General features: G+C 59.7%; 4 protein-coding genes across 5 annotated transcripts; 3 read left to right on the top strand and 1 right to left on the bottom strand.

The window, feature by feature from the left end:
* Positions 1-759: 759 nt before the first annotated feature.
* NUDC (nuclear distribution C, dynein complex regulator) lies at positions 760-8,574 on the bottom strand. Its single transcript, XM_030290329.3, has 9 exons — positions 8,390-8,574; positions 7,416-7,493; positions 5,451-5,645; positions 5,108-5,191; positions 4,644-4,757; positions 4,050-4,244; positions 3,442-3,525; positions 3,233-3,351; positions 760-1,604 (listed from the first exon to the last, which is right to left on the bottom strand). Exons 1-9 carry the CDS (start codon positions 8,483-8,485, stop codon positions 1,553-1,555), a joined length of 1,017 nt encoding a protein of 338 aa, XP_030146189.1. The 5' UTR covers positions 8,486-8,574; the 3' UTR covers positions 760-1,552.
* Positions 8,575-9,531: 957 nt separating this feature from the next.
* Positions 9,532-11,061, top strand: NR0B2 (nuclear receptor subfamily 0 group B member 2). The gene is made up of 2 exons (XM_030290330.4): positions 9,532-10,142; positions 10,661-11,061. The coding sequence occupies exons 1-2, from the start codon at positions 9,617-9,619 to the stop codon at positions 10,930-10,932; spliced, it is 798 nt and encodes a 265-aa protein (XP_030146190.3). The 5' UTR covers positions 9,532-9,616; the 3' UTR covers positions 10,933-11,061.
* A 1,100-nt stretch (positions 11,062-12,161) lies between these two features.
* On the top strand, positions 12,162-17,972 carry GPATCH3 (G-patch domain containing 3). Its single transcript, XM_072917972.1, has 7 exons — positions 12,162-12,536; positions 13,177-13,685; positions 15,893-16,067; positions 16,713-16,772; positions 17,005-17,126; positions 17,282-17,409; positions 17,637-17,972. Exons 1-7 carry the CDS (start codon positions 12,200-12,202, stop codon positions 17,854-17,856), a joined length of 1,551 nt encoding a protein of 516 aa, XP_072774073.1. The 5' UTR covers positions 12,162-12,199; the 3' UTR covers positions 17,857-17,972.
* Positions 17,973-18,852: 880 nt separating this feature from the next.
* GPN2 (GPN-loop GTPase 2) lies at positions 18,853-24,093 on the top strand. 2 transcript variants are annotated; one of them, XM_041720803.2, is made up of 6 exons: positions 18,853-18,942; positions 19,708-20,235; positions 21,854-22,010; positions 22,230-22,390; positions 22,959-23,089; positions 23,541-24,093. In XM_041720803.2, exons 2-6 carry the CDS (start codon positions 19,774-19,776, stop codon positions 23,611-23,613), a joined length of 984 nt encoding a protein of 327 aa, XP_041576737.2. In that variant the 5' UTR covers positions 18,853-18,942; positions 19,708-19,773; the 3' UTR covers positions 23,614-24,093. The 2 variants fall into 2 exon arrangements, with proteins under 2 accessions (XP_041576737.2, XP_030146256.4); XM_030290396.4 differs by lacking the exon at positions 18,853-18,942 and having other exon boundaries at positions 19,612-20,235.
* The last annotated feature ends 2,690 nt before the right edge of the window (positions 24,094-26,783 follow it).

The following is a 26,783-nucleotide window of genomic DNA, read 5'->3' as shown; positions in this document are numbered from 1 at the left end:
GGCGAAAACCTTCGAATCCAGCATAGTTTAACTTTTTTCAGGAAAACAGGAGATGCTGCTCTTTTATCAGGGCCAAAGCACAGGCAGGTGGGTGCAGGTGATCTGTAATACAAACAGGAAGATCCAGCCCAGAGCAGTGCAGAGGCAGCTGCCCCAATCTGGGTCCTCGCTCACCCTCAAGGTCACTGCTCTGCTGGGTGGGGGCTGCTTTTTAACCCCAAGAGTCTGTAAAACTGAGAGACTTCATGCAAACAGTGCTCTGCTGCTCAGAACACAACCCCACCACAGCAGGTGCTGCGCCAGGCCGGACTTTGCCCAAACAGGATTTTCAGCCGTTTGTGCCCATCCCTCGAGGAGGAGGTGGAAATGTTTGGGGAAGGCAGAGGGAAGAGCCACAGCAGCAGGGATCTTGGACAGAGCCCAGGAATTCCTGACACTCTCCTTGTTAGCTCAGCATAAAGGAGACCTGGGGCAAGGGTGGCTTCCTGCTGTGGTCACGAGCTGCTCTGTGGAGAGCAGAGCCTGGAGCAGCCACCCTGGGCTTTCAGCTGGGAATGGGGCCCAGCAGCTCCTGAGCAAGACACGGCTCCTGCTGCCACTTCCTGAGGGAGGGAGATTCAGTCCAAAGCTGGGAGCATGAGGAATTCACAGGCAGCTGCAGAGAGCACAGGCACAGCAGCCCTGGCACCCCTTCCTTCCCCCTCCCAGCCTGGATCCCAGATCCTTGTGCCACAGAAACCACACGCTCTGCCTGAGATATTCCACTTGTTTTCCTTTATGTTGCACTGCAGTTTTAACAGAGACAGGAACATGCAGAGTGATGCCACTCGTCAGCAGGAGCTCACAGAGGCTCTTGGGAAAGGCAGGAGACGCTCCCAGCAACAACAGCATCCCCAAAGCCCCCCACACCCTCTCCCAGCCACAGCCACAGACTCTCCAGCCTCTCCTTGCTCCAGGACAGCAGGCTGACCTCTCCCTCTGTGCTGGGAGCCCCCGGGTGCTCCAGCTGTCCCACTTGTGGCACAAACAGGAGCAGCAGCAAGGAGAAGCAGGGTCTGTCTCCACTGCAATAGCTGTGCTTTTCAACTGCTGTTTTCCCTTCCCAAGAAGGCAGAAAAAAATTTATTTTACAAAATAAACTGACCCTTGTTTTCACAGGAGAGCAGGAGGGAGTAGAACTCGGGAGTACCTGTGCCAGTGGCAAAGAGCAGATGAGCAGCTCAGAGCAGCCCAGGGAAGTGAAGCAATACCTTAAGGGTTTATCCCAAAACCTCTCAGGTCTGGCTCCCTCAGCCCTAACACCCTTTTCGCTCTAACCCCTCCTTCTCTCCTCACTGCCCTTTGGGAATTGTGGCAGATAGCTCTGTCTGGAGCTGCTCTGGGGCCCTGCCTGCTGCTCCCAGGACACTGAGGGGGACTGAGCAGGTGCCTCCACAGCAAGCTCGGGTGGGGGATGCTGAAGTTTTACTTGCCCAAGGTGAGGAATATCCAACCAAACATATCCTGCCCCATTCAACGGGCTGCCTGAAAGAGGGGGGGGAAGGGGGAGAGCTCAGTTGAATTTAGCCTTTGAAAAGTCCATTTCTGGATGCTGTTCCATGAACCTGCAAGAAAAACAAAGGCAAGAGTTAGGTGAGTCAGCAGGAGCCAAACAGCTCTGTCAGGGGAGGGAGAGGTTTCTGCTTCCTGCACTGTGGAGTTCTGCTGCAACTCCACGCCCTCCACAGCAGGGAGGGTTCTGCTGAGCTCCTTGGGACACATTCCCTGGACTTTCCCTACAAACAGCTTTTCCTCAGGTCAGTGGGAGCAGCATTCCTCCAGCCTACCAGGTCAGCAAGCCCAGACACACGGGAGCTGTTAATTATCAAACACACACCCTTCACTGCTACCTCGGGGCTGGGCACGTAGCAGCCACCACTGACTGTGGGGCAGAGGGGAGATGGTGAAAGCAGATTAGGGCTGAAGCTCCAGCCTGACAGCTTTACTGGGAATATGGGGAATATCCCCAGTGCTCTGACAGTAAAAACCCAGGGAGGACATGACCAGAGGTATCTGGATTCACACCAGGTGCAACCTGATTCCGAATGTACTGCAGTCAGCAGAGGGAATCACAGAATGGTGTGGGTTGGAAGAGACTTTAAAGATCTTGTTCCAGCCCCCTGCCATGCACCTTCCAGGGACTATTTGGACTCAGGCTGTCACATCAGAAAGTTCTGAGGGCAGTGCACTGTGCCCAGGAGTGCCCAGAGCACACAGAGGCTGCTCTGCTCCCCAAGGGACACAACACATCACTGCCCTGTGGAGGACTCACACACACCATGCAGGTAAGGGCAGCTTGGTCTCCTTTGTGTTCCCATTTCAGGGTTTCCCCTGGAACGCCCCCACAGCGTTTCCACTTTCCACTTCCAGGGCCAGCTGTGCTGTGAGGATCATGTCCTTGTTTGGCAGCCAGGACAGCTCCACTGGCAGGCATCAGCACCCACACGGATGTCACTGAGTCGCCTTTGCCCTGGACAAAGTCTAAACTTCCTCTCCATCCTTTGCCAGCCGAACTTCCAGAGCACCAAACAAGTGGCCCTGGCAGCGAGGTGTCCTGCATGTGGCTTCCCGGGAGCAGAGGCTGCTTCCCATCCCACTGCCCACCTGCCTGGTCTCTGCTCTGGTTCTCAGCTTCACTGAGAAGCTTCTGGCACCACAGATAAAGCCAAGGGAGGCAAGGAGTCAGGTAACCTTCACCCAGAGATAAGGTGTGGGGCTGCACTTGCTGAAGAAGCTGTGTGACCCAGAATTGCCTCCACACCTTCCCAAGTGGCCTTGGGAGCTCCAGGAATCATTTCTCTGCCACAGTGCATTTATGCCAAACAGGGCAATAAAGCCATAAAAGTGGCCTGGGGACACCTGTCTGCAGCAAGTGCAGGGAGGGACGGAGGGGTGATTAGCTGGCTACCGAGACAGATTAGACACCAATCGAGACCAGGTTAAAGTTCAGCAGAGATGGCACCTCCAGTTCCAAACGTGCCTTCTGGACTTGAAATCAGCAGATTAAGGCAATTCCAGAGCCAGGCTATTCCCAGATTTTCCCACTAGGCTTCCTACCCCCACAGACTTTTACAGACACTGGTGGCTGGCCAACCATACAGTGAGCGTGGCTAGGACTGAAGGCCAAGCTGCTGTCCCCTTGTTTGTGCCAGAGAGGAAGGCAAAGCCACACCAGGGAATGAGCTGCACCCACTTTTTCAAAATATCCTGCTTCTTCTGCTCATCAGAGGTGGGCAGGCCCATGGACTTCTGTCGTTGGTCATACATCATCTTCTCCACCATGCTGCGAGTTTCGCTGTCCAGGTCTGACAACTGAAAGCAAGAGGCAAATTGGAACAACTCTGGGCTCAACTGAGGTAATTCCTGAGCAGGCTCTGTCCCATAAAACAGAAGAATTCTTACCTTTGAATTCTCTGGATTAATTTTCTTGGTGTTAATTTCTGGGTCTGTGGAGACCAGTTTGTTCCACCATTCCATTTTGTTGATCTAGAGAATGAAGAAGCAAAACCAGTTTATTGTTCTTCGACTTGTTCTAGGATTTTTAAGTCTGAGTCACAGGAAAAAAAATTATGGAATCAAACTTTATTTGACAGTTTTCTAAGTATCAGTAAAATCTGAACATAGATAAAGGGTATTTTTGTTTCAAATTACTTTAGGCAGCCTAAATTCTCACAGCTGGGAGATCTGAGAGAATGTCAGATGTCCCGTTTGGCATGACATAAATGGAACTGCAACAAACCACCTGGAGAGGCCCAGAGGGGAAACAAGAAGGAGGTCTGTCCCTGGATTTTCATGTCACTAACAGATGTCAAAACACACTAAAGGACAACATAAAAATGAATTATGTGTTTCCAGGTTTTCCTGAATTACTGAGAAATAGCAGAAGATTATGCTGAAGATGGGGGAACTTAAATACCCCACTGACACTGCCCAGGACAACCACGCTGGCCCTGCCAAGAGCCCAGAAGAGGCAGCCAAGCCTGACTCCTGCCCAACCCATCCTGCTTTACCTTCTCCAGGTGCACAGTGACAGTTTTGCCATCCTCAATGAGCCAGGAGCTCTCCTCCACCTTGACCTCGTTGAAGAGCTCCCCATCAATGACAGGAGGGTGGCCCTTGAGGCCAACCTTGAGGCGGCGTCTCTGGATATCAACCACCACATCCTTGCCCTTCAGCCTGAAGCTCACCTTGAAGGGGACAGCCAGCTGCAGCAAAAAGGAGCAGATCTGAGCAGCTGGGCAGGGAAATTCCTCCTTACCCTCCCATGCTGCTGTCCCAAGCCTTACTGCCTCGGTTTCACCAGAGCCAGACAGAGCAGGGACTCTTTTCCTTGAGGTCCTGAGCAAGCAGGAGGTGAAAGAAAGGGACCATCAAAAGCAAAGCAGATTTTAATTCCCAGTTAAAACAAGACCAGAACCTGGCAAAGTACAGCTCCTGGGAATTTACTGAGTTACCAAGCTCTCTGCCAGCTATTGAAACAGTGCTGTTTCCAACAAGCTTCCAGAGGCAACTGAGACACAGGGAATTGGCTTCACCTCTTACCAGCACCTGCTCTTACTCCCTGTGTCAGATTCCTCAGATCCTGGTCATAAAGCACTACTTACATCCAATTCTGAAAGAGTCTGTGTCCATCTATAATTTGGAAGGTCTGCTCCATTGCCAGAGTTTGGCTTAAGTTTTCCTTTATCCTTCTCATCTTCCTCTTCATCATCTGTGCCCTAAGCAATCCAAGGTAAGGAAAAAAGCCTTTTCAGTTTCTATTGTAACAAGTTGTTTGCATTCTATGTCCACTTAAATTTAGCTCCATAATTAATAGCTGCTTCTGGTAAAACATGACTACAAGGAAAAAACCCGTAAGCCCTCTGTACTGACACATTTAGGAATTAAGTAAGTATTTCTAAAGCCAAATTTTCTAATTTGTATTTTCAAAGTGTGTATTTTGGACAGGGCTTGGAGCAAGCTGGTGCAGTGCAAGGTGTGATGGCAGAGGGTGGAACAGGATGAGCTTTAAGGTCCCTTCCAACCCAAACCATTTTATGATTCTAAAGTATTTCCAGACAAGTTTTACCTGTTTGTTGGAATCTGAAGATTCACCTTCGTCCTCCAAGGGTTTCACTGGGACACTGTTACCCTGCCCTTGTGCCTCTTTCTTCTGTTTGGAAAGACAAGAGCAGAACGCGCTCAGCCAAGACCTGGCACTTTGTGTCACCTCCCGAGCTGGCACTAGATGGCCTCAGCCTTTCAGCTCCAGCTGAAGAGCAGCACTCACTGCATCCCACTTGGAAAAGAGGCAATTTTCAGCCCTTAGGAAAGTCACAGGCGCTGCACCAAGAGCAAGCCTGAGCCACCCCAACCCCTCGGAGCCACGGGGAGGACCAAGCTGCAGCTGCAGGCAGCTGGCAGGCTCTCACCTGGCTGATTTCGAGCTGCAGCCTCTCTGCCTCCTCGTCGGTGAGCTCCTTGATGCGGGGCTCGCTGTGCTGCTGGCCGGCCAGGCGCGCCGCGCGCTCGGCCTTCTCGCGCCGCTCGGCCTCCTGCCGCGCCTTCCTCTCCCGCCGCTCCTTCTGCGCCAGCTTGTTGTGGTGGCTGAAGGCCTCCGTGATCAGCTGAGGGACAGGGCACACGGGCTCAAACAACCCCCCCTGCACACCCCAACAGAGCCAGCTCGCTCCCCCGAGGAGCACGGCAACATCTGCCGAGTCACACGGACGTGGGGAACCTTCCCTTCATCCTCACCCAATCTTTCCAACTGAGAGTCTAGAGATTGTGCAATTCAAAAAACAGAGGAGGAAGTGAAAAGGGAGGAAAACGAGAAAATTCCAAGTGTTTAAATGTAGTCCTTCCTAGTTACACAAGGAGTATGTTTCCAGGAGATTACAGTGAAATAAAACCCTCCACTTATTTTGTCCCTCGTGCAATTCCAGCAGGACGAGCTGATGCCCAACCCAGCCACCTGGGCTACTCCATACCTCCAGGACAGCTGGGCACACCAGATCCAACTTTTTTACCTACTTCTGACCTTTCCAATGCCTGGGCTTTTCTCCAGATGGAGCCCCAGTGCCACGATTTAGAGGAGAAACACTTGTTTTTACACCGAGGGGTGAGTTCCTCCGTAAATCTTTATTTTCAGCCTCAGTCCCAATTCTCCGAAGGTTGTTGTGACTCCAGGAGGCAAACTCCCAAGGTCTCTGATGCCAAGGGCCGCGTGCTCAGCGGGAAAGCTGAGTACACAGGCAGGCAGCCAGAGAATTGCCCCAGGGTCGCTAAGGCCAGGGTGCTGTGCACGGCAGCACGTAGGTGAGCTGAGGTCTGCCCCAGAAAACAATCCTCAGACAGCAACCAAAGGGGGAACATTTATCTATATGATTCCCAGGAGCTTTGGGGTGGGGGAGAAATCCAGAACATTTCCAAGCAACCTGTAGTTTGTAAGCAAGCACTGAGTATTTCTGCTTTGCTTCACAAGCAAGGATTGTTGACACAGCGTCTCCTGGAGTACAGAACACAACATGTGCATCCCCCAGGATGTCCCAGCCTGTTCCCAACTGCTGATCCAGGGTGAGGAAACCACCTTCAGTGCCTGACCTTGTCCGTGTCACTGCCCCCAGCAGGAGCTGCTGAAAAGGCCCCCAGAACACACAGTGACTTTCCCACCCTCTCCCTCCTCTGTCACACCAAGGCTCAGCAGGGCTGGGGAAGCAGCTTCTTCCCCACTTGCTGTGGTTCCCGTGGGGTCACAGCTCTTTTCCAGGAGGCCACAGAGCATTCTGACAGGTGCCACCACCCAGGGCACGAAGGCTTTCCTTTCACTTGCCAGGGACAGTAGCCAGGCCCCTCTGAGGTGCCACTCAGGTGGGATCACACAGCCCCCAGGAACGGGGGAGATGTGCTCTCCAATCCAGGAAAAATGACAGCAGGGTTCACCTTTCTCTCTGAAATTTCTTTCAGAGAACCACAGGATGTTCTGGGCTGAAAGGCCCTTAAACCCCTGCAGGAGAGGGGATGAGGGGATGCTCGCTGCAGGCTCCCAGCCCAGCCTAGGGGCAGCTGCATGTGCAGAGCCGTGGACTTTGTGTTTCTCCTGGCCTGAACAAACAAGGTACCCATCACCTGCTGGGGTCATCACCTGCTGTGTCACCGTTCAGTCAGTGTGTCTGGCAGGTTTGCTTTCCAAACTAGCCTTTGGCCAGAGCCTGGCCACTGAGGTACCATCCCAGCAGGGAACTGTGTGCTCCTCACCTCTGGCAGGGGCAGCTCTGGGTTCCCTTTCCTCGGGAGCTGCTGGTGCCCATGTGCACCCACCTGCTGGGACCCCTGGCATGGCACACACGGGTGGGATGGAAGGGAGAAGAGGCAAAGGCCTGGAGGTCACTTTTTACCTTCTCTGCTACTCCGTCCTCTCCCCCAGTGAAGAAATCGGTCTTCCTCCTCAGGAAGCTGAAGAAGGTGTTCACGAGCTGGGGAACAGGGAGAGGGAGGAGGGAAAAGGAGCAGTGAGCCCAGGTCACTGAAGCCACCTCGTGTCCCTGGAGCAGCCTTTATCCTTTGTCCTCCCTATCTGTGGCTGTGCCAGCAGTGCCCTGGCACCGGCCCCTGAGCGCTGCCTGAAGAACAGCCCTGGGTTCCCAGCTCAGGCAGGTATGGATTTATGCATGCTACACACCTACATCACATTTCTATTTCTATTTCTATTTCTATTTCTATTTCTATTTATATTTATATTTATATTTATACATCGCATGTTCTGCTCCTTTGCAGCCTAAAAGCATGCAAACTCCTTATTTTTACACCTGCCAGGGACCACCGAGGTATGAACCAGCACCTCCAAACCCCCTCTGGAAGCCCATGTTCTCCTCGAACTTGGCTGGTCTTTATTTCCCAGGAATCCTGTCCCGTGGGGGTTCCACTCTGAGGTTTTGCCACAACACGAGGAGCTGTTACAGGACCATTTTTAAAATGAATTATTTCTGAGTGGGATGTTCCCACACCCTCCAGCCCTGCTGAAGGTCATGCCCGGGATCCCGGAGCCCCCACCGGAGGCACCGGGCTGGGTGAGCAGATCCCGCGGTCACGGCCAGGCCTCACGGGGCTGTGCCGGGAGGGTGCCCGGGGGAGCTCCGTCCTGCCCGGTGGTGCTTTGCGCCGCTGTGACCAACACAGGCACTGCCGGGGCACCGGGGCGGGGGTACCCCGTTACCGCCGCGCTAATTACCGGCGGGGCTGGCGCTGCCCGCGGCCGTTATCGCCGCACGTGCGTCCCCTGCTCCACGTGCCGGGGCGGGGCCCGAGGAGACCGGGCCGCTCCCCGCCGGTCCCGCCCCGCCCTCCCCACTCCCCATGCCGGCGGCGCTACCTCGCGCACGCCGCCCTGGTGCTGCTGGGCCATGGCGAGCAGCATCCCGTCGAAGCGATCCTCCTGCTCCGCCGCCTCCTCCGCGCTCAGCCCCATCGCGCCGCCGCTCCCGCACCGGGCCGCCGCCGCAACCGGAACCGGAACCGGCGCCGCGGAAGCGCCGGACCCGCCCCGCCCGCCAATCACAGCGCGGCCCCCGCACCGCCCGCTCCGCTGATTGGCGGAGACGGATGCCAATCTTCCAGGAAAGGGCGGGGCGGCGGGCGCTGCCGGGTTGCCATGGCGACGGGCTGGGCCTAGCCTGGGTAGCCCCGAGCCAGCGGGACCCGGGGCCGCCTCGGCTCCGGGCTGAGCCCCCGGCCCGTCTGCCGCCCCCGGGCTCCTGCCCTTCCCCGCACACCTCAGTGTCTGCCCAGAACTGGGCCCGGGGCCGCCTCGGCTCCGGGCTGAGCCCCCGGCCCGTCTGCCGCCCCCGGGCTCCTGCCCTTCCCCTCACACCTCAGTGTCTGCCCAGAACTGGGCCCGGGGCTTGAGAGCCGTGCCACTCAACACTCACTGCCCACTTTGGTTCACGTTCAGCTGCTGCCGAGCAGCACCTCTGCGTCCCTTTCCACTGGGAAAACACACAACTTTGGCTTTTTTCCTGTCCTTTTCTCTCATTCTCCAAATTTCCCTTTCTCCGCCCTGTGTTTCCCCCAACAGACACGACCCCCGGGCCCATCACAGCCTGCGGGATCTTTGGGTTCCTCTTCCCCCAGCACAACAGGCGGCTGCCGGGCAAGGCCGGGCAAACAGCTGCTGATAACACAACTTCCAGGTTGCTCTTGCCAAGGCCGGGCGCCGGGGCCATTGAACGCCGGGCCCAGACGAGCGCCCCGTGTTTGTCTGTGAACCCTGGCAGCTGCAGCTGCTCCATGGGGCCTTGGTGCCATGGTACAGCCTGGGGTAATGACTCTGTTTATCCTGTTTGGGTAATCCTGATAAGGCCACACAACCCCTCCCCGCCGATTCATTGAGAAAAACGGCCGTTGACTTGCCCGGCCCGGCCAATCAGCCCGGCAACATTTAATGAGGGCTGCTTAATCAGGCCGGTCAAGGCTGCCGAGGGGTGTTCACCGTGACCCGGCCTTATAAGAGCTGGCTGGAGCACCACGGGCTGGCAGAGCCGGCAGACGGGGACAATCCGGCCTGTGGCGTGTTTCGGAAGGGATTTTGTGTCTCTCAGCCATGAGCAGCGGCGTGGACGCGGGCTGCGAGTGGTGCCGGTGCCACGGCAAGGACAGGCACCCCGCCATCCTGTACACCCTCCTGAGCCAGAACCTGCGTCCCGGCGGGGCCCAGCAGCGCTGCCTGTGCCCGCAGCGCCGCACCGTGTGCCTGCGCACGCCGCACCTCACCTGCCGGGCCGCCTCCCACGTGCTGCTCAAAACCATCAACTTTGTCCGAAACGTGGCTGCCTTCCGCCTGCTGCCGCGGGAGGATCAGCTGCTGCTGCTGGACGGCTGCTGGGTGCCCCTGTTCCTGCTGGGGCTGGTGCAGGAGATGGTGACCTTCGAGGTGATGGAGGCCCCGGCCCCCAGCATGCTCAAGAAGATCCTCCTCAGCGGCCAGAGCAAAGGGCAGGAGCCCGAGGGGACACAACCCACGCTGGCGGCCGTGCAGCGGCTGCAGTGGTGCCTCAGCAGCTTCTGGAGGCTGGACCTGAGCCCCAGCGAATTCACCTACCTGAGGGGAGCCGTTCTCTTCAACCCAGGTGAGTGCCAGGCCCTCGTGGCAGCCGGACACAGAAGCACGGCGTCCCAGAGCCGCTGAGGCTGGGAAAGATCCCCAAGGCCGTGGAGGTCACCCTGTGCCACCCTGCCACCAGCCCTGAGCACTCAGTGCCACGTCCACGGATGGGGTCCCAGCACCTTCCCAGGTGAAGGCAGACCTCGTGGCTTGGAGGTGTGCAGAGATGGGCAGGTGTGAGAGCAGAGGGGGCTGGTCACCTTCTCCCTAACTCTGCTCATTCCCAAATGCACTGGGAGGCGGGAAGGAGGGATGTCAAAACCTTTACCTGCCCTGCAGACGATAAATCTTGGATTCCTTTACTTTTAAAGCCTGACTTTCCCAGTTAGGTGCTTTCCCTCCTGGAGCAGCTGTGCCCCAGCAGCGCTGTGTGCACCTCCTTAGTGTGGCCTCAGAAATCCCTCCTGACAAACGGGGAAGGGTGGGAATGGGCGACTCCTGGAGCTGTTCCCATCCTTCCTCTCCCTCTGCTGTCCCTCGCAGACATCCCCGGGCTGAGGGCTGCCCTCTACATCGAGAGCCTGCAGTGGGAGGCGCAGCGGGCGCTGCAGGAGCTGCTGCACCCCGAGGACCAGGCCCGCTTCTCCCACATCCTGCGGGTCACCTCCTCGCTGAGGGCCATCCCTGCCGGCCTGGTGACAGCTCTGTTCTTCCGGCCCCTCATCGGCGACGCGGCCATGGGCGAGCTGCTGGCCGAGATGCTGTTCGAGGCGCCGGGCTGGCCACAGGCGCCGTGGCTGCCCCTGCCCTGCTGAGCACCGGTGCAGGGTCCCTCCGGACCCCGTGGGATCCCCCGTGCCGCTGCCTCCTCGGCAGGTTCACAGCGGCTCCTGCTCCGCCTGGCCGCTCTCCAGCCCAGGGAGTGGCAGTGGGCAAAGGGTTCCCTGCCCTGCTCCCAGCTTTTACTGGTTTTGCTGCGAGCTCCCAGCAGTCAGGGCTGTCCTCAGCTGGATCCCGTGGTGTCTGACAGCCTCAGAATGAGCTCTGGGTCTGGCTTCCGTGCTTGGAAACACTCAGGACATTTCTTCAGGGAAAAAGCCGGAGTGTTAAATACTACAGGGTGTACAGACTCAGCCCTCTTTTCCTTAGATTCTCTCTTTCCTCCGTAATTCCAGGATTAAGAACACTTAGCAGCACCTAAACCTACTGTACCTCATTTGGGGCTCTGTGTGAAAAGTTAAAGCCAAGCAGAGCTGGTTTAGTGGGAGAGCCAAACCTCCCTCCCTGCAGTTAGAGCCAGGTGCACACCTGGAAAACTTGCTCCTCCCACCTCCAACAGGTGAGGTGTCGGTATTTTATAAGTGTACATTCGTGTGGTTTGTATATAGGATGCAATAAATTATTTTTTTAATAAAATATGTGGTGTTTTGGAACACGGTGGTGCCTTTTCAGCGACGGTGTTGAATTTGGGGTGGGCAGAAAAACCTTCGGGCATGGAAAAGATAGCATGGAATAAAAAGGGATTTTCCATAAAAAAATCCCCCACTCTGTGACCCCCGGCCTGTGACCCCTGGTCTGTGACCCCCAGGGCCTGTTAATCTCCCCACAATGGGAGATCTTGGTCCCCAACCCCTATGACCTGCCAGGGTTCCTGTCCCCAACCCCTCTGTCCCCCAGTTTCTCTCTGTCCCCCCCGGGTCCCTCTGTCCCCCCAAGGTCTCTCTGTCCCCCCAGTGTCTCTCTGTCCCCTCAGGTCTGTCTGTCCCCCCAGTGTCTCTCTGTCCCCCCCAAGGTCTCTCTGTCCCCCCCAGTGTCTCTCTGTCCCCCCCAGTTTCTCTCTGTCCCCCCCAGTTTCTCTCTGTCCCCCCAGTGTCTCTCTGTCCCCCCAGTGTCTCTCTGTCCCCCCCCAGTGTCCCTCTGTCCCCCCAGTGTCTCTCTGTCCCCCCTGTCCCCTCAGGCCGCCCCGCCTGCCGGGGTCCTCCCCGCCACCAGGCGGCGCCCTCCATCCGCTGCGTTACGTCATCACGCGTAACGTCATCACCGCGTAACGTCATCACCGCGCGCCGTTACCGGCGGGCCAAGATGGCGGCGCCCGGCGGCAGCGGCGGCGGGGCCGCCCGGTACTGCCTGGTGAGCGGCATCCCGGCCGCGCTCCGCTCCGCGCACCTCCGCGCCTACTTCAGCCAGTTCCTGGAGGCCGGCGGCTTCCTCTGCTTCCACTACCGGCACCGCCCCGAGCGCCCGCCGGCGGGCGGCGGGGCCTCGGCGCCGCGCACCTGCTGCTGCCCGGTGTCCGTGCGGCCCGGCCGTGCCCGCCGCTTCGTCCGCATGTACTCGGGCAAGCGCTGGGTCGGACCCGGCGGCGCCACGCTGCCCGGCCGCTGCCTCATCCGCAGGGTCCGCCTGAGCGCCGGGACAGGTACGGGCGGGCGGGGCCGGGCCGGCACCGCCCGGTTAGAGCTGCTCGCGGAGCTTCCTCAGCGCCCTGAACCTGCTCCGAGGCGCGCAGGGCCCGCGTGGGCTCTGCGTATCCCCCTCCTCTTCGTGGGCTCCCGAATTTACCCCATCCCGGTGGGGTGTGGGACCCCCCAAAACCGTCCCTGATCTCCTGCAGGCCCCCAAAGCCATCCCTGAACTCCCATGAGCCTTCCAAACCATCCTGTCTGTACTGTGGGCCCCCAAAACCGTCCCTGCTCTCCTGCAGGCCCCAAAGCCATCCCTGATCTCCTGCAGGTGCCCAAAACCATCCCTGATCTCCTGTGAGCCCCCAAAATCATCCCTGATCTCCCGTGAGCCTTCCAAACCATCCTTTCTGTATTGTGGGCCCCCAAAACCGTCCCTGCTCTCCTGCAGGCCCCCAAAACCATCCTTTCTGTACTGTGGGCCCCCAAAACTGTCCCTGCTCTCCTGCAGGCGCCAAAACCATCCCTGATCTCCTGTGAGCCCCCAAAATCATCCCTGATCTCCCGTGAGCCTTCCAAACCATCCTTTCTGTATTGTGGGACCCCAGACCCTCCCCTCTCCCTGGCAGGCCCCCAAACTCTCCCTTTTCCCCGCAGGCCCCGAGGCTGCTCCCAGCAGGCAGGAGCAGGATCAGGAGCAGGAGCAGCAGCAGGAGCAGGATCAGGAGCAGGAACAGGATCAGGAGCAGGATCAGGAGCAGGACCAGGATCCAGCGCTGGCCGTGGCGGCCGCCGGCACGCCGCTCACCGAGGCGCAGCTCCGGCGGCTCCCTGAGCTGAACCCGCCCCCGTTCATGCCCCGGGGCAACGTGGGCACGCCCCGCAGCGAGTTCCTGGAGCTGATCCGGGCCTGCCGGCTGCCGCCCCGCCTGATCTCCCGGCTGCAGCTGGACTTTCCCCGCAGCGGCTCCTGCCGCCGCTACGGCAGCGTGCCCTTCCGCTACCCCGGCAGCCAGGCGGTGGCCGAGGGACGGGGCGTGTACACGGCCGCGGGGGATGAGATCACCGAGGCACCGGAGCCCCCGGGGCTGACTCAGCCCGCCCAGCCCCAGGAGGATGATGAGGAGGGGCCGGAGCAGGAGGAAGAGGAGTCAGGCTCGGATGATGTAAGTGGAATATTCCAGCAGCTGATCCCACGCTCAGAGCTCGTTTTTCATCTCTTACTTGGACCCGTGGCTTGTTAAAACCAGTTTTAAACTGGGATTGTTCACCCCTTGAGCCTCTCGGGGCAGGGACAGGGCGGCCTGAGCCCCCCAGAACTGCTCAGGGCGGGGGTGGGGGTCAGTTCCCAAGGCTGGGAGCAGAGGGGAGCTGGTGCTGCCCAGCAGGTCCTGCCTGGCAGATGGGCCCAGCTCTGCTGTGCTGGCAGGGGAGGTGGCAGAGGCTGGGGACTGTCTCTGTGCCGTGCAGAGCTGCACAGAGGGCTGCCCTTGGACGTTCCTGCTCTGGCACTTTGGTCACTGAGGAGAATGGCTTTAGTGCCACAGGCTCCTGCAGAACCGGGCAGGGCAGCAGCCGTCCCACCCCTGGCCCTGGCAGGCGCCTGTCTGGCCTGTTCCCCAAACCTGTGTCACTGCAGATCCCCAGGCAAGCCATTCCCATTCTCTGCTGCACCAGAATTAACTCAGCTGCCAAATCTCTGCTGCATCTGCACCCCGTTCGTTCCTGCTGGCAGCGTGGGGCACACAGAGCGCTTTGTTCCCTCCTTTTTCCAGCTTTTTACTCAGTCTTTCCTTCTCCAGACTAAACAGACTGCTCCAGCTGTTTCCTGGCTCTGCAGCCATCCTTTTGGCTGTGCCCAGGACTGGGCAGGCAGCTCTGTGTCTGTGCCAGGGAGCTGCTTCCTGGGAGCCCACGCAATCTCCTGGGGGATCAGCTGCAGTGGAATGAATTCCTTGCCAGTGCTGACTCCAGGTCCAACACACCTGCTCCTTAAATGGGCATCAGCGGGGCCCTGGGGTGGGGGTGCTGTGGGATTTCTCCTGCTGACTCTGGCACTGCTGTTAGTCAGGGATGAGCTCATCCCTCGTGTCGGGGCCTGAGCCCGCCAGCCCGGCTCTGCCAGCAGAGCTGCTCCAGGGGAGGGTGTTGGGAAGGGTCAGGGAGCAGCAGGGGGCTGAGCTGCTGTCCCCAGTTCCATCCCAGGCCTGCTGTGTCCATCCCAGGCAGTGCTGTGTCCATCCCAGGCAGTGCTGTGTCCATCCCAGCCCTGCTGTCTCCATCCCAGGCAGTGCTGTGTCCATCCCAGGCTGTGCTGTGTCCATCCCAGGCTGTTCTGTGTCCATCCCAGCCCTGCTGTGTCCATCCCAGGCAGTGCTGTGTCCATCCCAGGCCGTGCTGTGTCCATCCCATGCTGTTCTGTGTCCATCCCAGCCCTGCTGTGTCCATCCCAGGCAGTGCTGTGTCCATCCCAGGCTGTGCTGTGTCCATCCCAGGCTGTGCTGTGTCCATCCCAGGCTGTGCTGTGTCCATCCCAGGCTGTGCTGTGTCCATCCCAGCCCTGCTGTGTCCATCCCAGCCCTGCTGTGTCCATCCCAGCCCTGCTGTGTCCATCCCAGGCTGTTCTGTGTCCATCCCAGCCCTGCTGTGTCCATCCCAGCCCTGCTGTGTCCATCCCAGCCCTGCTGTGTCCATCCCATGCTGTTCTGTGTCCATCCCAGCCCTGCTGTGTCCATCCCAGGCTGTTCTTTGTCCATCCCAGCCCTGCTGTGTCCATCCCAGGCTGTTCTGTGTCCATCCCAGGCTGTGCTGTGTCCATCCCAGGCTGTGCTGTGTCCATCCCAGCTCTGCTGTGTCCATCCCAGGCTGTGCTGTGTCCATCCCAGCCCTGCTGTGCCCATCCCAGCCCTGCTGTGTCCATCCCAGCCCTGCTGTGTCCATCCCAGGCTGTTCTGTGTCCATCCCAGGCAGTGCTGTGTCCATTCCAGGCTGTTCTGTATCCATCCCAGCCCTGCTGTGTCCATCCCAGGCAGTGCTGTGTCCATCCCAGGCCGTGCTGTGTCCATCCCATGCTGTTCTGTGTCCATCCCAGCCCTGCTGTGTCCATCCCAGGCAGTGCTGTGTCCATCCCAGCCCTGCTGTGTCCATCCCAGCCCTGCTGTGTCCATCCCAGCCCTGCAGTGTCCATCCCAGCCCTGCAGTGTCCATCCCAGCCCTGCTGTGTCCATCCCAGCCCTGCTGTGTCCATCCCAGCCCTGCTGTGTCCATCCCAGGCAGTGCTGTGTCCATCCCAGCCCTGCTGTGTCCATCCCAGGCTGTGTTGTGTCCATCCCAGCCCTGCTGTGTCCATCCCAGCCCTGCTGTGTCCCTGCAGGACGATGACACGTGTGAGGAGTGGCAGCGGCACGCGGCGCTGCACGAGGACGTGACGCAGCAGGAGCGGCTGCGGGAGCGCCTCTTCGAGGAGGAGATCGAGCTCAAGTGGGAGAAGGGCGGCTCTGGCCTCGTCTTCTACACAGATGCCCAATTCTGGCAGGAGCAGGAAGGAGGTGACCCTGGTGTTTGTGTCACTGAGCCTTCCCTTGGGCACAAAGCTGCTCGCCAGAGACCCCCGTGGTGCTGCTGGCAGCCCCTGGGGTGGGCAGTGGGCTTTGGGGGTCTCTAATGCCATTTCCTGCGTGCTGGCACTGCTGAGGCACCACCCCGGGTGCAGAGCTGTGTCCAGTTCTGCAGCAGAGACGTGGAGGGGCTGGGGAGTGCCCAGGGCAGGGGCTGGAGCTGGGGAGGGGCTCAGCCTGGAGAAAAGGGGGATCAGGGGGGCCCTCCTCACTCTGCACAGCTCCTGCCAGGAGGGGACAGCCGGGGGGTCGGGGTCTGCTCAGGGAACAGGGACAGGAGGAGAGGGAATGGCCTCAGGGTGGAATCAGCAGGAATTTCCCCATGGAAAGGGGGTCAGGCACAGGGAGGTGGTGGAGGCCCCATCCCTGGAGGTGTCCAAGGATGACTCTCAGTGGTCTGGGCTGGTGACAAGGTGGGAGCTGGTCTGAGCTGGACTGGATGGTCTTGGAGATCTCCAGCTTCAGTGATTCTGTGATTCCTTCCCATTTTGTTGGGGAAAACAGGGAGCTGGGCCAGCAGCAACGAGCTCCCCTGTGCCAGAACTCACCAAAATGCTGCTTCCCTTCTCTTGGCAGACTTTGACGAGCAGACAGCTGACGACTGGGACGTGGACATGAGCATCTACTATGACAAAGGTACCACAGCTGAGCCACCCACCCCGGGGAAATTCTGAGCATGCAGAATCTGGGAGCTCTTTGTCATTCTTTGAAAGCATCCAAGCTGTCAGTGAACCTGAAACAGTGTTTTTCTGGTCTGGCAGCAAGGCTTGCCAAAAAGAACAGGTTCTGCCTCCTGTGCTGGTGCTCTGGGGAGCGTGGTGGCGGTGCCCAGCCTCGCTGAGCTGTGCTGACTGTGCTTTGTCCCCAGATGGAGGGGATAAGGATGCCCGGGACTCGGTGCAGATGTGGCTGGAGCGGCGGCTCCGGGACGGGCTGGAGGATGGCTCCGTGTCAGGGCAGCCCATTGGCAGCTTCGAGAGGCACACCAAGGTGAGCTCTGCCTGCCCAGGCGGGGCTGGGCCGCGCTGGTGCCCACGGGCTCTGGGTCAGGAGGAGAGGGAGCTCCTGGCGTGGGAAGAGGGCTCTGGGAGGCCGAGGGGGGGATGTGTCCAGCAAGTCTGTGATGGTTCTTTCCCCCCTCGCAGGGCTTTGGCAGGAAGGTCCTGGAGCAGCAGGGCTGGACAGAGGGGCTGGGCCTGGGGAGCAGCAACTCTGGGATGGCCGAAGCTCTGGACAACGAGGGTCAGAACCCCCGGTGCAAGAGGGGGCTGGGGTGAGTTCCCAGTGCCCTCCCAGCCCCTGCTCCCCCTGACAGCCAGGGTGCAGCAGGGCTGGGGCCATGTGCAGCTCCCTGGAGCTGTCCCTGCCCGTGGCAGGGGTGGCACTGGATGGGTTTAAGGTCCTTTTCAACCCAAACCGTTCCAGGAACTGAGCTGGGAAGCGCAGGGATGCCTGGTGGCCTCTGCAACCCCCAGCCAAACCTTTCCTGCTTCCCTCTAGGTATCATGGGGAGAAGCTGCCAACTTTTATCAGGAGGAAGAAGCCCCGTGCTGACACTTCTGTTGTCATCTCCACCATCTACGATGACCCTGAGCCCCAGGACATGGGTGACCAGCTGCTCAGGCGCCAGCCCCCCACGGCCATGAAGTACAGGCAGGACATGGCCTTTGTCCGAGCGTCCCAGCCCGCCCTGGGCAGCCTCAGGGCCCAGCCACGCTGAGCAGGGACTGTCACAGCCTCTGTCCTGCTCCCCAGTCCAGGCTGGCTCCTGGTCTCAGTGCGGAGCAGGGTCTTTGTATACTTACTTTTAGTAAGAATGCAGATTTGTAATAAAAATCACTGCGGTGGGTTTTTTTTTCCCACTAATTGAACCCGTCAAATGAAAGGAAATGGTTTTCTGTGTGAATGGGGAAGGATTTAGGAGGGCTAACACTTTTATTTGTGCTGGGATCAAGCAAATGTGTGTGTTTAAGAAGCAGAACTCGCAGCTGAGGGCGGCCTGAGAGGCGGGGAAGGACAAGTACGGGCAGGGCACAGTAACTGTCCTGCTGCTGCTCCTCGGGCGTGGCTGTGCCACAGTGCCGGGAGAGCTGCTCGGGATGAGAGGCTGGTCCTGGCAGCCTGCAGAGAGGCAGGTCCTGGCAGCCTGCAGAGAGGCAGGTCCTGGCAGCCTGCAGAGGAGTTCTCCAGCCTTCCCTGTGGCTGTGGGCTTCCCAAGGTTCTCTGCCCTGTTCTCCTGGCCTGGCAGAGGGGACAGCTCCGTCCCACTGAGCGGTGTTGCCAGGCCAGGCCCTGTGTGACTGCCGTAAGGGGAAATGGAGGAATTCCTCCTCCTACCTGGGGAGGGTGTAGGCAGGTGGGAGTCGGGCTCTTCTCGTCAATGAGCAACAAGACGTTGTGTTAAACTGCTCCAGGAAGGCTGAGGGTGGACATTAGGAAGAATTTCAGAAGGGGGATTAGGCTTTGGGAGCAGGCTGCCCAGGGACAGGGTGGAGGCACTGTCCCCAGAGGTGTTTAAGGAGAAACTGGGCGCGGCACTCAGTGCCACGGTGGTCTTTGGTCAGCGCTAGTGCCCGATGGTCTCCGAGGCCTTTTCCGTCCCGACTGGTTCTGGGATGTGGCAAAACGCGGGGCTGGGGCGGCGCTGAGGGACAGGAGCCGGTGCCGGGACTCGAACCCGCGACCTCCGGCTAGGGCGGGTCCGCCCGGCCGCCAGGGGGCGCTGTGCGAGCGGCGGCCGCTCCGCCCCCGGAACGCGGCGCTCGGGGCCCGCGGCAGCCCGGACCCACAGCGGGGACACCGGCGGGTGAGCGGCCGCGGGACCGGGGGGATAACGGGGATGGGGGGGGGGTAACGGGGACCGGGGGGGATAACGGGGATGGGGGGAGTAACGGGATGGGGGGAGTAACGGGGATGGGGAAGTAACGGGGATGGGGGGGGTAACGGGGATGGGGGGGGTAACGGGGACCGGGGGGGATAGGGGGGATAACGGGGATGGGGGGGATAGCGGGGATGGGGGGGTAACGGGGACCGGGGGGGATAGGGGGGATAACGGGGATGGGGGGGGTAACGGGAACCAGGTGGGTGACGGGGACCGGGGGGGATAGGGGGATAACGGGGATGGGGGGGGGTAACGGGAACCGGGGGGGATAACGGGGATGGGGGGGGTAACGGGGATGGGGGCGAGTAACGGGGATGGGGGGGATAACGGGGATGGGGGGGAGTAACGGGGACCGGGGGGATAGCGGGGATGGGGGAAATAGGGGGGGTAACGGGGATAGGGGGGATGGAGGGGATAACGGGGACCGGGGGGATAACGGGGATGGGGCAGATAACGAGGATAGGGGGGATAATGAGGACGGGGGGATAACCGGGCTCAGTGTGGTTAACAGGGGATGAAGCATCTGGAAGAAGAGGGGACGTGAGGGAAACTTGGGGCCAAGTGGGGTGGTGGGGAGAAGGGGGTACATGGGCGCTAGGGGTGCGGGTCAGCCCTCGGTGGGTGCCGTCCCTGCTGTCCCTCAGCAGGAGCTGTCCCTGCCGTCCCCTCTCTCACAGCCTGTCCCCGCAGGCGCAGAGCCCCTCGGGTGCTGTCCCCGCTGTCCCCCGAGCGCTGGCAGCAGGACGATGAGCCAGCATGGCTGAGGGCAGCAGGGCTGAGGGCAGCATGGCTGAGGGCAGCAGGGCTGAGGGCAGCAGGACGGCCCCGCTGGCCTTTGGCCAGGTGGTGATCGGGCCGCCGGGCTCGGGGAAGACCACGTACTGCCATGCCATGCGGGAGTTCCTGGCGCGGCTGGGCCGCAGCGTGGCCGTGGTCAACCTGGACCCCGCCAACGAGGCGCTGGCCCGGCCCTGCGCGCTGGACATCGGCGAGCTGGTCACCCTGCCCGACGTGATGGCCGGGCTGGGGCTGGGCCCCAACGGGGGGCTGCTCTACTGCATGGAGTACCTGGAGGCCAACGCCGACTGGCTGCGGGAGCGGCTGCGCGCCCTGCGGGGACACTACCTGCTCTTCGACTGCCCCGGCCAGGTGGAGCTCTACACACACCACCAGGCCCTGAGGAACGTCCTCGCCCAGCTGGCCAAGTGGAATTTTAGGGTAGGGATGTGCTGGGCACCCACCAGCTCCTACAGGCACAGGGGGTTGGGGGTTCTCTGGGAAATTTTTGGCCTTTATCAGGGAAAAAGGGGAATTTTTTCCCTATTTTATGCTGGGAGAGATCTGCAAAAGAATGGCCTGTCATGCTTTTAGTGGGGTTGGGAGCAGGAACACAGATTCCTTCCTCACACTGCACACAAAATCCCAAAATGGTTTGGGTTGGAGGGGACCTCAAAGCCTCTCTCGCTCCATCCCACGGGCAGGGACAACTCCCACGAGCCCAGGGAGCTCCAGCCTGTCCCTGAGCGCTCCCAGGGATGGGGCAGGAGTGCTGTGCTGCAGGATCCTCCCCTCAGCCCGGCTGTTTCACCCACAGTGGGGCTCTGAGTGTGCTGGGAGCCTTGGCAGTGCCCTGAGGAATGCAGGGGCCATGCCAGGCCCCTCCTGCAGCCCGTGGGACGGGCTCTGGGCTCTTGCACAACGGGAGCTGCTGACGCTGCGCTGGCTCTGCGGCGGGGCCACACCACCAGTGTGCAAACCTGAGCAAGCAGGGCAGCTTCATTTGCTTGGGAATGTCACTGGGAATTTGCACATTAGAGCTTATTTTCATTGGAGTAAATGGACATGGGCTTGGAGCTGCTAAAATAAAGTGTTTGCAGGGCTGGTCCTGCTCTCCCTCTCAGCCTGGGAGCCCCAGACTGGCTGGGCTCTGCTGCTGTGACTCAGAGCCCTGACTTGGAGTGACTTCCCCAGCTCTGGGACCGCATTGTTACAGCCACACAAACCCAGGGGATCACAGAGCTCGTTAGTGCAGTTATTAATGATCGGTGCGAAGCACTGGGGCTCTCCCAGCAGAGCTGGTGTGCTGCAGGTACTGCTCCTGAAGGGCTGAGGGCATTCCTGTGGGGAGCTGGAGGCAGCTGAGCTGCTCAGGAGGGGAACTGCCCCAGCTCCCACCCCAAAATCCCCACAGAGTTCAGACAAGTGTGGAACTTCAGCTGCAGAGAGAGAAACCCTGAGAAAAGGGGGAGCAGCTGCAGGCTGAAGTTCCTTGTGGTGCTGCTGGTGGAGCTCTAAAAGCCTCCCAGAGCCCTTCCCTGGGTCTGAATCCATGGCTGGGAATGTGGATAGGTGTTCAGCGTGGCGCAGAGAAGGCTCCAGGAGAGCCTGGCAGGGCCTGAAGGGGCTCAGGAGAGCTGCAGAGGGACTGGGGACAAGGGATGGAGGAACAGGACACAGGGAATGGCTCCCACTGTCAGAGGGCAGGGCTGGGTGGGAGACTGGGAATTGGGAATTGTTCCCTGGCAGGGTGGGCAGGCCCTGGCACAGGTGCCCCTGGATCCCTGGCAGTGCCCAAGGCCAGGCTGGATGGGGCTTGGAGCAGCTGGGGCAGTGGGAGGTGTCCCTGCCATGGCAGGGCTGGGGCCAGGTGATCTTTAAGGTCCTCTCTGACCCAAAGCAGCCCAAGATTCTCTGGTGCTGTGTTTTGTGTGCAGGAGGTGGGAGATGATTTCTCAGGTGGTGCAGTCAGGCCTGGACAGATCCTCCTGGGACTGTCCCTCGAGCAGGGCTTGTCACAGGTCTGACCTCGTGTGTCCCTTTGTGCTTTGCTGCCCAGCTGGCTGCTGTGCACCTGGTGGATTCCCACTACTGCACAGATCCTGGGAAGTTCATCTCCGTGCTCTGCACCTCGCTGGCCACCATGCTGCATGTGGAGCTGCCCCACGTCAACGTCCTCTCCAAGATGGACCTGATCGAGCAGTACGGGAAGCTGGGTGAGGGACTCGGGGGGCACAGCGTGCTCTGGGGGGGAAGGCACCTCGAACCTCGGCTCCTCTGCCTCCCTGGTGGGCAGGGACACCTCAGAGCTCCATTCTGGCCTTGCACACTGGGAGGAATTTGAGGGGGAGGGTGTGGAACGGGGCTGGGTGGGAGCTGCTGCAGATCCCGCTGTGCTCTCCAGCTTGCCTCCAGAGCTCCCTGTCGCCCTGCAGCTTTCAACCTGGATTATTACACCGAGGTCCTGGACCTCTCTTACCTCGTGGACCACTTGGCCTCCGACCCCTTCTTCAGGAATTTCCGCCGCCTCAACGAGAAGCTGGTGGAGGTGATCGAGGACTACAGCCTGGTGTCCTTCGTGCCCCTCAACGTCCAGGTGAGCCAGCAGGAGGGACAGGGAGCCCTGCATGTGCAGCAGCTGCTTTCTGTCTGCTCAGAGCCACAGGGCTGGAAACCTCTGCTGTGAGGAGACTCAGGGCTGGGAAACGGACTTGGAAGTGATCTGTGGCAGCCAAAGGAAAAGGCTGATGGGCTTGGGGCTCCCTGGGCCTTGTGTCCCGGGGTGGGGAATCCAGGCTGCCCCTTCCTTCAGCTCTTCTGGCCTGCATTTCAAATCTGGGCTGAGGATCACCTAAAACCTGGTTAAATTAGGGAGCAGCAAATGATGAGAAGGGGGAGGGAGAGCTGGAAATGTCCTTGATCAGGCAGCTGGCAGAAGTGTCAGCAGGCAAATGGGCTGGGAGAAAGTGATGAAAGGGAATGAGAGGGTGGAGAGCCAGTCCCTGTTTGTCCCTGTTTGTCCCTGTTTGTCCCTGTTTGTCCTTGGTGTCCCCGGGGCCCTGGGCGCTGTCAGGGTGGCCCCGAGCCCCAGAGAAAACAGCACAGGCCAGTGTGAGCTCCTGCCTGGGGGAAGGAGCAGGTGCCAGCGAGCTCCCTCCTCCCAGGACAAGCAGAGCATGAGGCAGGTGATGCAGGCCGTGGACAAGGCCAATGGATATTCCTTCGGGGACCAGGAGCACCGGAGCCTGGAGGCGCTGATGTCGGCAGCAGTGGGGGCCGACTTCCACTTCTCCTCGTATCCTCTCTGCTGTTGAGTTTAGTTTCTCTCTCCCTGGGGGACCAAGGCTGGAATTTGCAGGCCCAGGTTCATCATCTGGTGGTGACACACACGTGGGGAGTGGGGTGTGCTCAGCCCAGCCTGGGGCAGACACGTGTCCTCACCAAACCCACCAAAGGCTGGGAATTGACACCGTGAACGTGTCAGGAACCTTTTGACAACTTTCCTCTCTCTCACCCTCCCTTGGGTGGGTTCTTTCCTTCTCCTTCAAACCATACAGGTGATTCTCCTGGACTTGTCAGGCCGGGGATCAGGCAGAGCCAGAGGTAACTCAGGTGGTGCTGCCTCTTCCCAATGGCCTTCAGGCTAATGTGAGGCTGGGCTGGTTCCTCGATGGGAACTTCAGAGCTCCTGCAGAAGGGAGTGTTTGAGCCCAGCCCCTCGTTTTCCTTAATTGCTGCGTTATCAGCACCCTGGCAGTGCAGGAGAAGTATGTGCAATCTCAGGACAAAGCTGTGGAAGAGGAGGTGATGGATCTGTGACACGCCCTTCCCTGGCTCCTCTGTTTTGACACCTCTACTTTTCCTAGCCCGAGCTTCAGCTGTGACTCAGAACGACTGAAAGCCTTTCCAGGCAGAGTCTGGACCCTCTCTGGGTGGGTTTGACCTCCCGAGCTTCAGGCCTGCTGCCCAGAGCAGGGCTTTGGCAGGAGGGAGGTGGCTGAGGGTCTTCCACAGATCGAGCCAGGGAAGGCAGAGAGAGCAAGGAAAAAAGAGATAAGGTCTCCTCCATCATGAGCTAGACAGATCCAGAGAAAGAAAAATCAGCTGGAGCTGCCTCGGGTGCAGTGAGAGTCGAGGCAGCAGCCCTGGGAGTGCTGCAGGAGCGTGCACGGCCCCGTGCTCCCAGCAGAATCCAGGCCAGGACGCCTCCACGCCGTCTCAAGGACAGAGGGATGTTTGTTTTTCTTTTTCTTAGAAATAATGATGGACTCTTTCTTAATAAAACAGTCCTCGGTCTCACTTTCATCTTCGGAGTTTGCTGAAGCTGCACAAATAAACCCAAGAGTGCTCCAGAGCCCGAGGCTGAAGCGCCTGTGCTGGGAGCGGCCAGTGGGACCTGTCCCTGTCCCTGTCCCTGGGCCTGTCCCTGTCCCTGTCCCTCTGTGCCCTGCCTGGAGGGCTCAGGGACAGCAGGCAGGGCCCTGCTGCTGCTCCTGCAGGGATCAGGGGCTGGAGCAGCACAGCACCAGCTCGGCTTTTGGGGTGCTGGCTGAGAAACCCCTGTGTGACTCAGCTCGTGGTTTGCATCCCGGGCCTTTCCCAGGAGCAGCCTTGCGTGTCCTCATCCACCTTCCTCCTCCTGGCCTTGCTTTCTCCCAGCAGGGACAGAGATCCAGGTCTCTTCTGAGCGATCCCAGGGCTTCCCCTCCTGCCCGTGTCCCCCCAGCCCTGGCAGCAGCGCTGAGCCTCGTCTGCTGCCTGCGGCGACCCCTGCATCGGGGGCATCGGGGGCTGGGGGTGGATCAGGAGGGCTGGGGGTCCATCAGGGGGGCTGGGGGTGACAAGTGGGGTGTCCACATCAGGGAGGCTCCAGTGCCTCCCGGCAGCTGCACACGGGATGGGAGCGGGCGCGACTCCCGATCCCAGATCTCTGCAGACTCAGCATCGCCTCTTGCCCAAGATCTTGCATCAAATCCAGCAGGATTTTCTCACAGGATGGTTTGGCCCTTGGCAGAGGGATTGGAGGCTGGATCCTTGGTGGCTCTGAAAGTGAACGGGGTCTTGGGCAGCTGGGCACGGAATTAAAATGAATTTTTCCCACACCTCCCAAGTCTGTGGTCAGGACTGGGAGACCAGGAGGAGCTCAGGGAGAGGAGGATGCAGACACACAATGCTTGTGCTTCACCCAGACCCCTTCCCAATGAAACGGAGATTTCAGATATCAAAGTCAAATCCCAGTGTGCTGCCAGTGCCTCAGCTCTTCCCGGAGCTCAGGAATTTCCCTGGGTATTCCTGGCTGGATTTCAGTGCTGAAGCTCTGGAAGCCAATCTAACGTCAAATCCCATCCTCACCTGTGGCCCGTGGCCTTGTCCTGGTTGTTTTGGAGCTCTGTAGTTGCTGTGAAGGGGTGGGAGCAGGGATCATAAAAATATTAATTTTATAGTGGCTTTTTCATGGCTTTGAGAGATTTCGTGGCTTAAAAGGGTATGGTCAGGTCAGGCCGAGTTACGTAAGAGCCATCAAAGCTTTCTTGTGGCTTTTTGGCTTTTTTATTTGAATGCCCTGGATATCTGCAGCCTCAGCCTTGGGATGGAAACCACCCAGCTCAGGCCATGGATCGTGTTCCAGCTGGAAATGCTCAGGTCCCAGAGAGCTCCAGCCCCAAAACTGCAGCGCTTTTGCCCCAAGGAGCTTCTTACAGACGGATGGGGGGCTAAAGCGGGACCCACAGCCTGGAGGGGACAATTCTGCTGCTGCCCAGGGTGGCCAGGGAAGGCTGGAGCCCTGGTGAGAAATGCAGGGTGCAAGGCAGCCTGGCCCTGCACCCACACCCCAGGCTGGGAGGGGACAGCTCCCGGCCCGGGGAGGTGACACTTTGGCTGCCGTCCTGCTTGAGCAACCGGCGGGGCCAAGGGCCAGGATGAGTCACCCCAACCATCCCTGGGAGGGGGCCCGGCTTTCTGCAGAGCTGGTCCTACCTGCTGAGCCCCCCTGGCCGTGGGACCGAGCCTGAACCTGGTGGTTTGGGCATGGAGCAGCATCACAGCCAGGGAGCTGAGCTTTCCTGGGCCCCCTCCCGCCTCCCAGCCTTCATTTCCAGCTCCATCCTGCTCAAAAGATGGGTTTGCCCATCAAGCAGTGCTTTCTAATGGGGATAAAAAACCTCTCCAAAATCGCCAGAGCCCCCAGAGCAGGCAGGGGTGCCCGGCTGGCTGGAGGCTGCCCCAGGGCAGGGGATGCACTCCCCGTGTCTGGGTGCCTCACAAAGCCTGGGGGAGGCTGGCAGAGCTGCTGGCAGGGACAGGCAGGGCTGTGGGTCCTGCAGCTCCCACTGGGATGGGCAGAGCCTTTTGCAGGTAGCAGAACATCCCCGCTGGCCCTCACAGACCTGTTTGGTGGCCTTTTCCCCGTGGCTACCAGCCCCTGTAGGGGCTGTGCCAGGGCCCTGCTGGGGGAGTGGGGGACACTCCTTGGTCCTGGACACCCGTCCCTCTGCTCTAAGGGCGTTTAAGACACTAAAACTGATCGATTTGAGAGATTTTCTGGATTCCCCTTCAGGGATGCCGAGAACATTCCACAGCCACCAGACAAGGACGAGGGTGGGGATGGAGGTCCCGATGCCTCCCTGGTCTTTACCTGAGTCCCACCATCCTGTGTGAAGCAGGGGGACAGAAGGACCCCAGAGAACTCCCCACTCTCACAGGAATGTCCCGGGAATCCAGGGCCTCCTCCTTCCCAGCCTGGAAAAGCTGCCAGACCGGCTGGGAGCGGGGAGCACCCTCCTCCTACACGGCCCAGCCGCAATTTCGGGAGCTGTTGAAATCAGTTAACTCCTGGGGAGCCGGGGGAACCCACAGCCCCAGGGACGGACGGACACCCCAGTGATCCCTTCCTGGGCACCAGCACCGCCAGCTCCAGCCGAACCAGTCCTGGTGTCCCCAGGCCGCGGGGTCAGGGTGGCCGAGCCCTCAGCTCGTTTTTCCCGTCT

The sequence above is a fragment of the Taeniopygia guttata genome, chromosome 23 (assembly GCF_048771995.1).
Source record: "Taeniopygia guttata chromosome 23, bTaeGut7.mat, whole genome shotgun sequence".
NCBI classification, from domain to species: domain Eukaryota; kingdom Metazoa; phylum Chordata; class Aves; order Passeriformes; family Estrildidae; genus Taeniopygia; species Taeniopygia guttata.
Note: the sequence above shows the minus strand (reverse complement) of the source record. Positions and strands in the feature narration are given on the sequence as shown.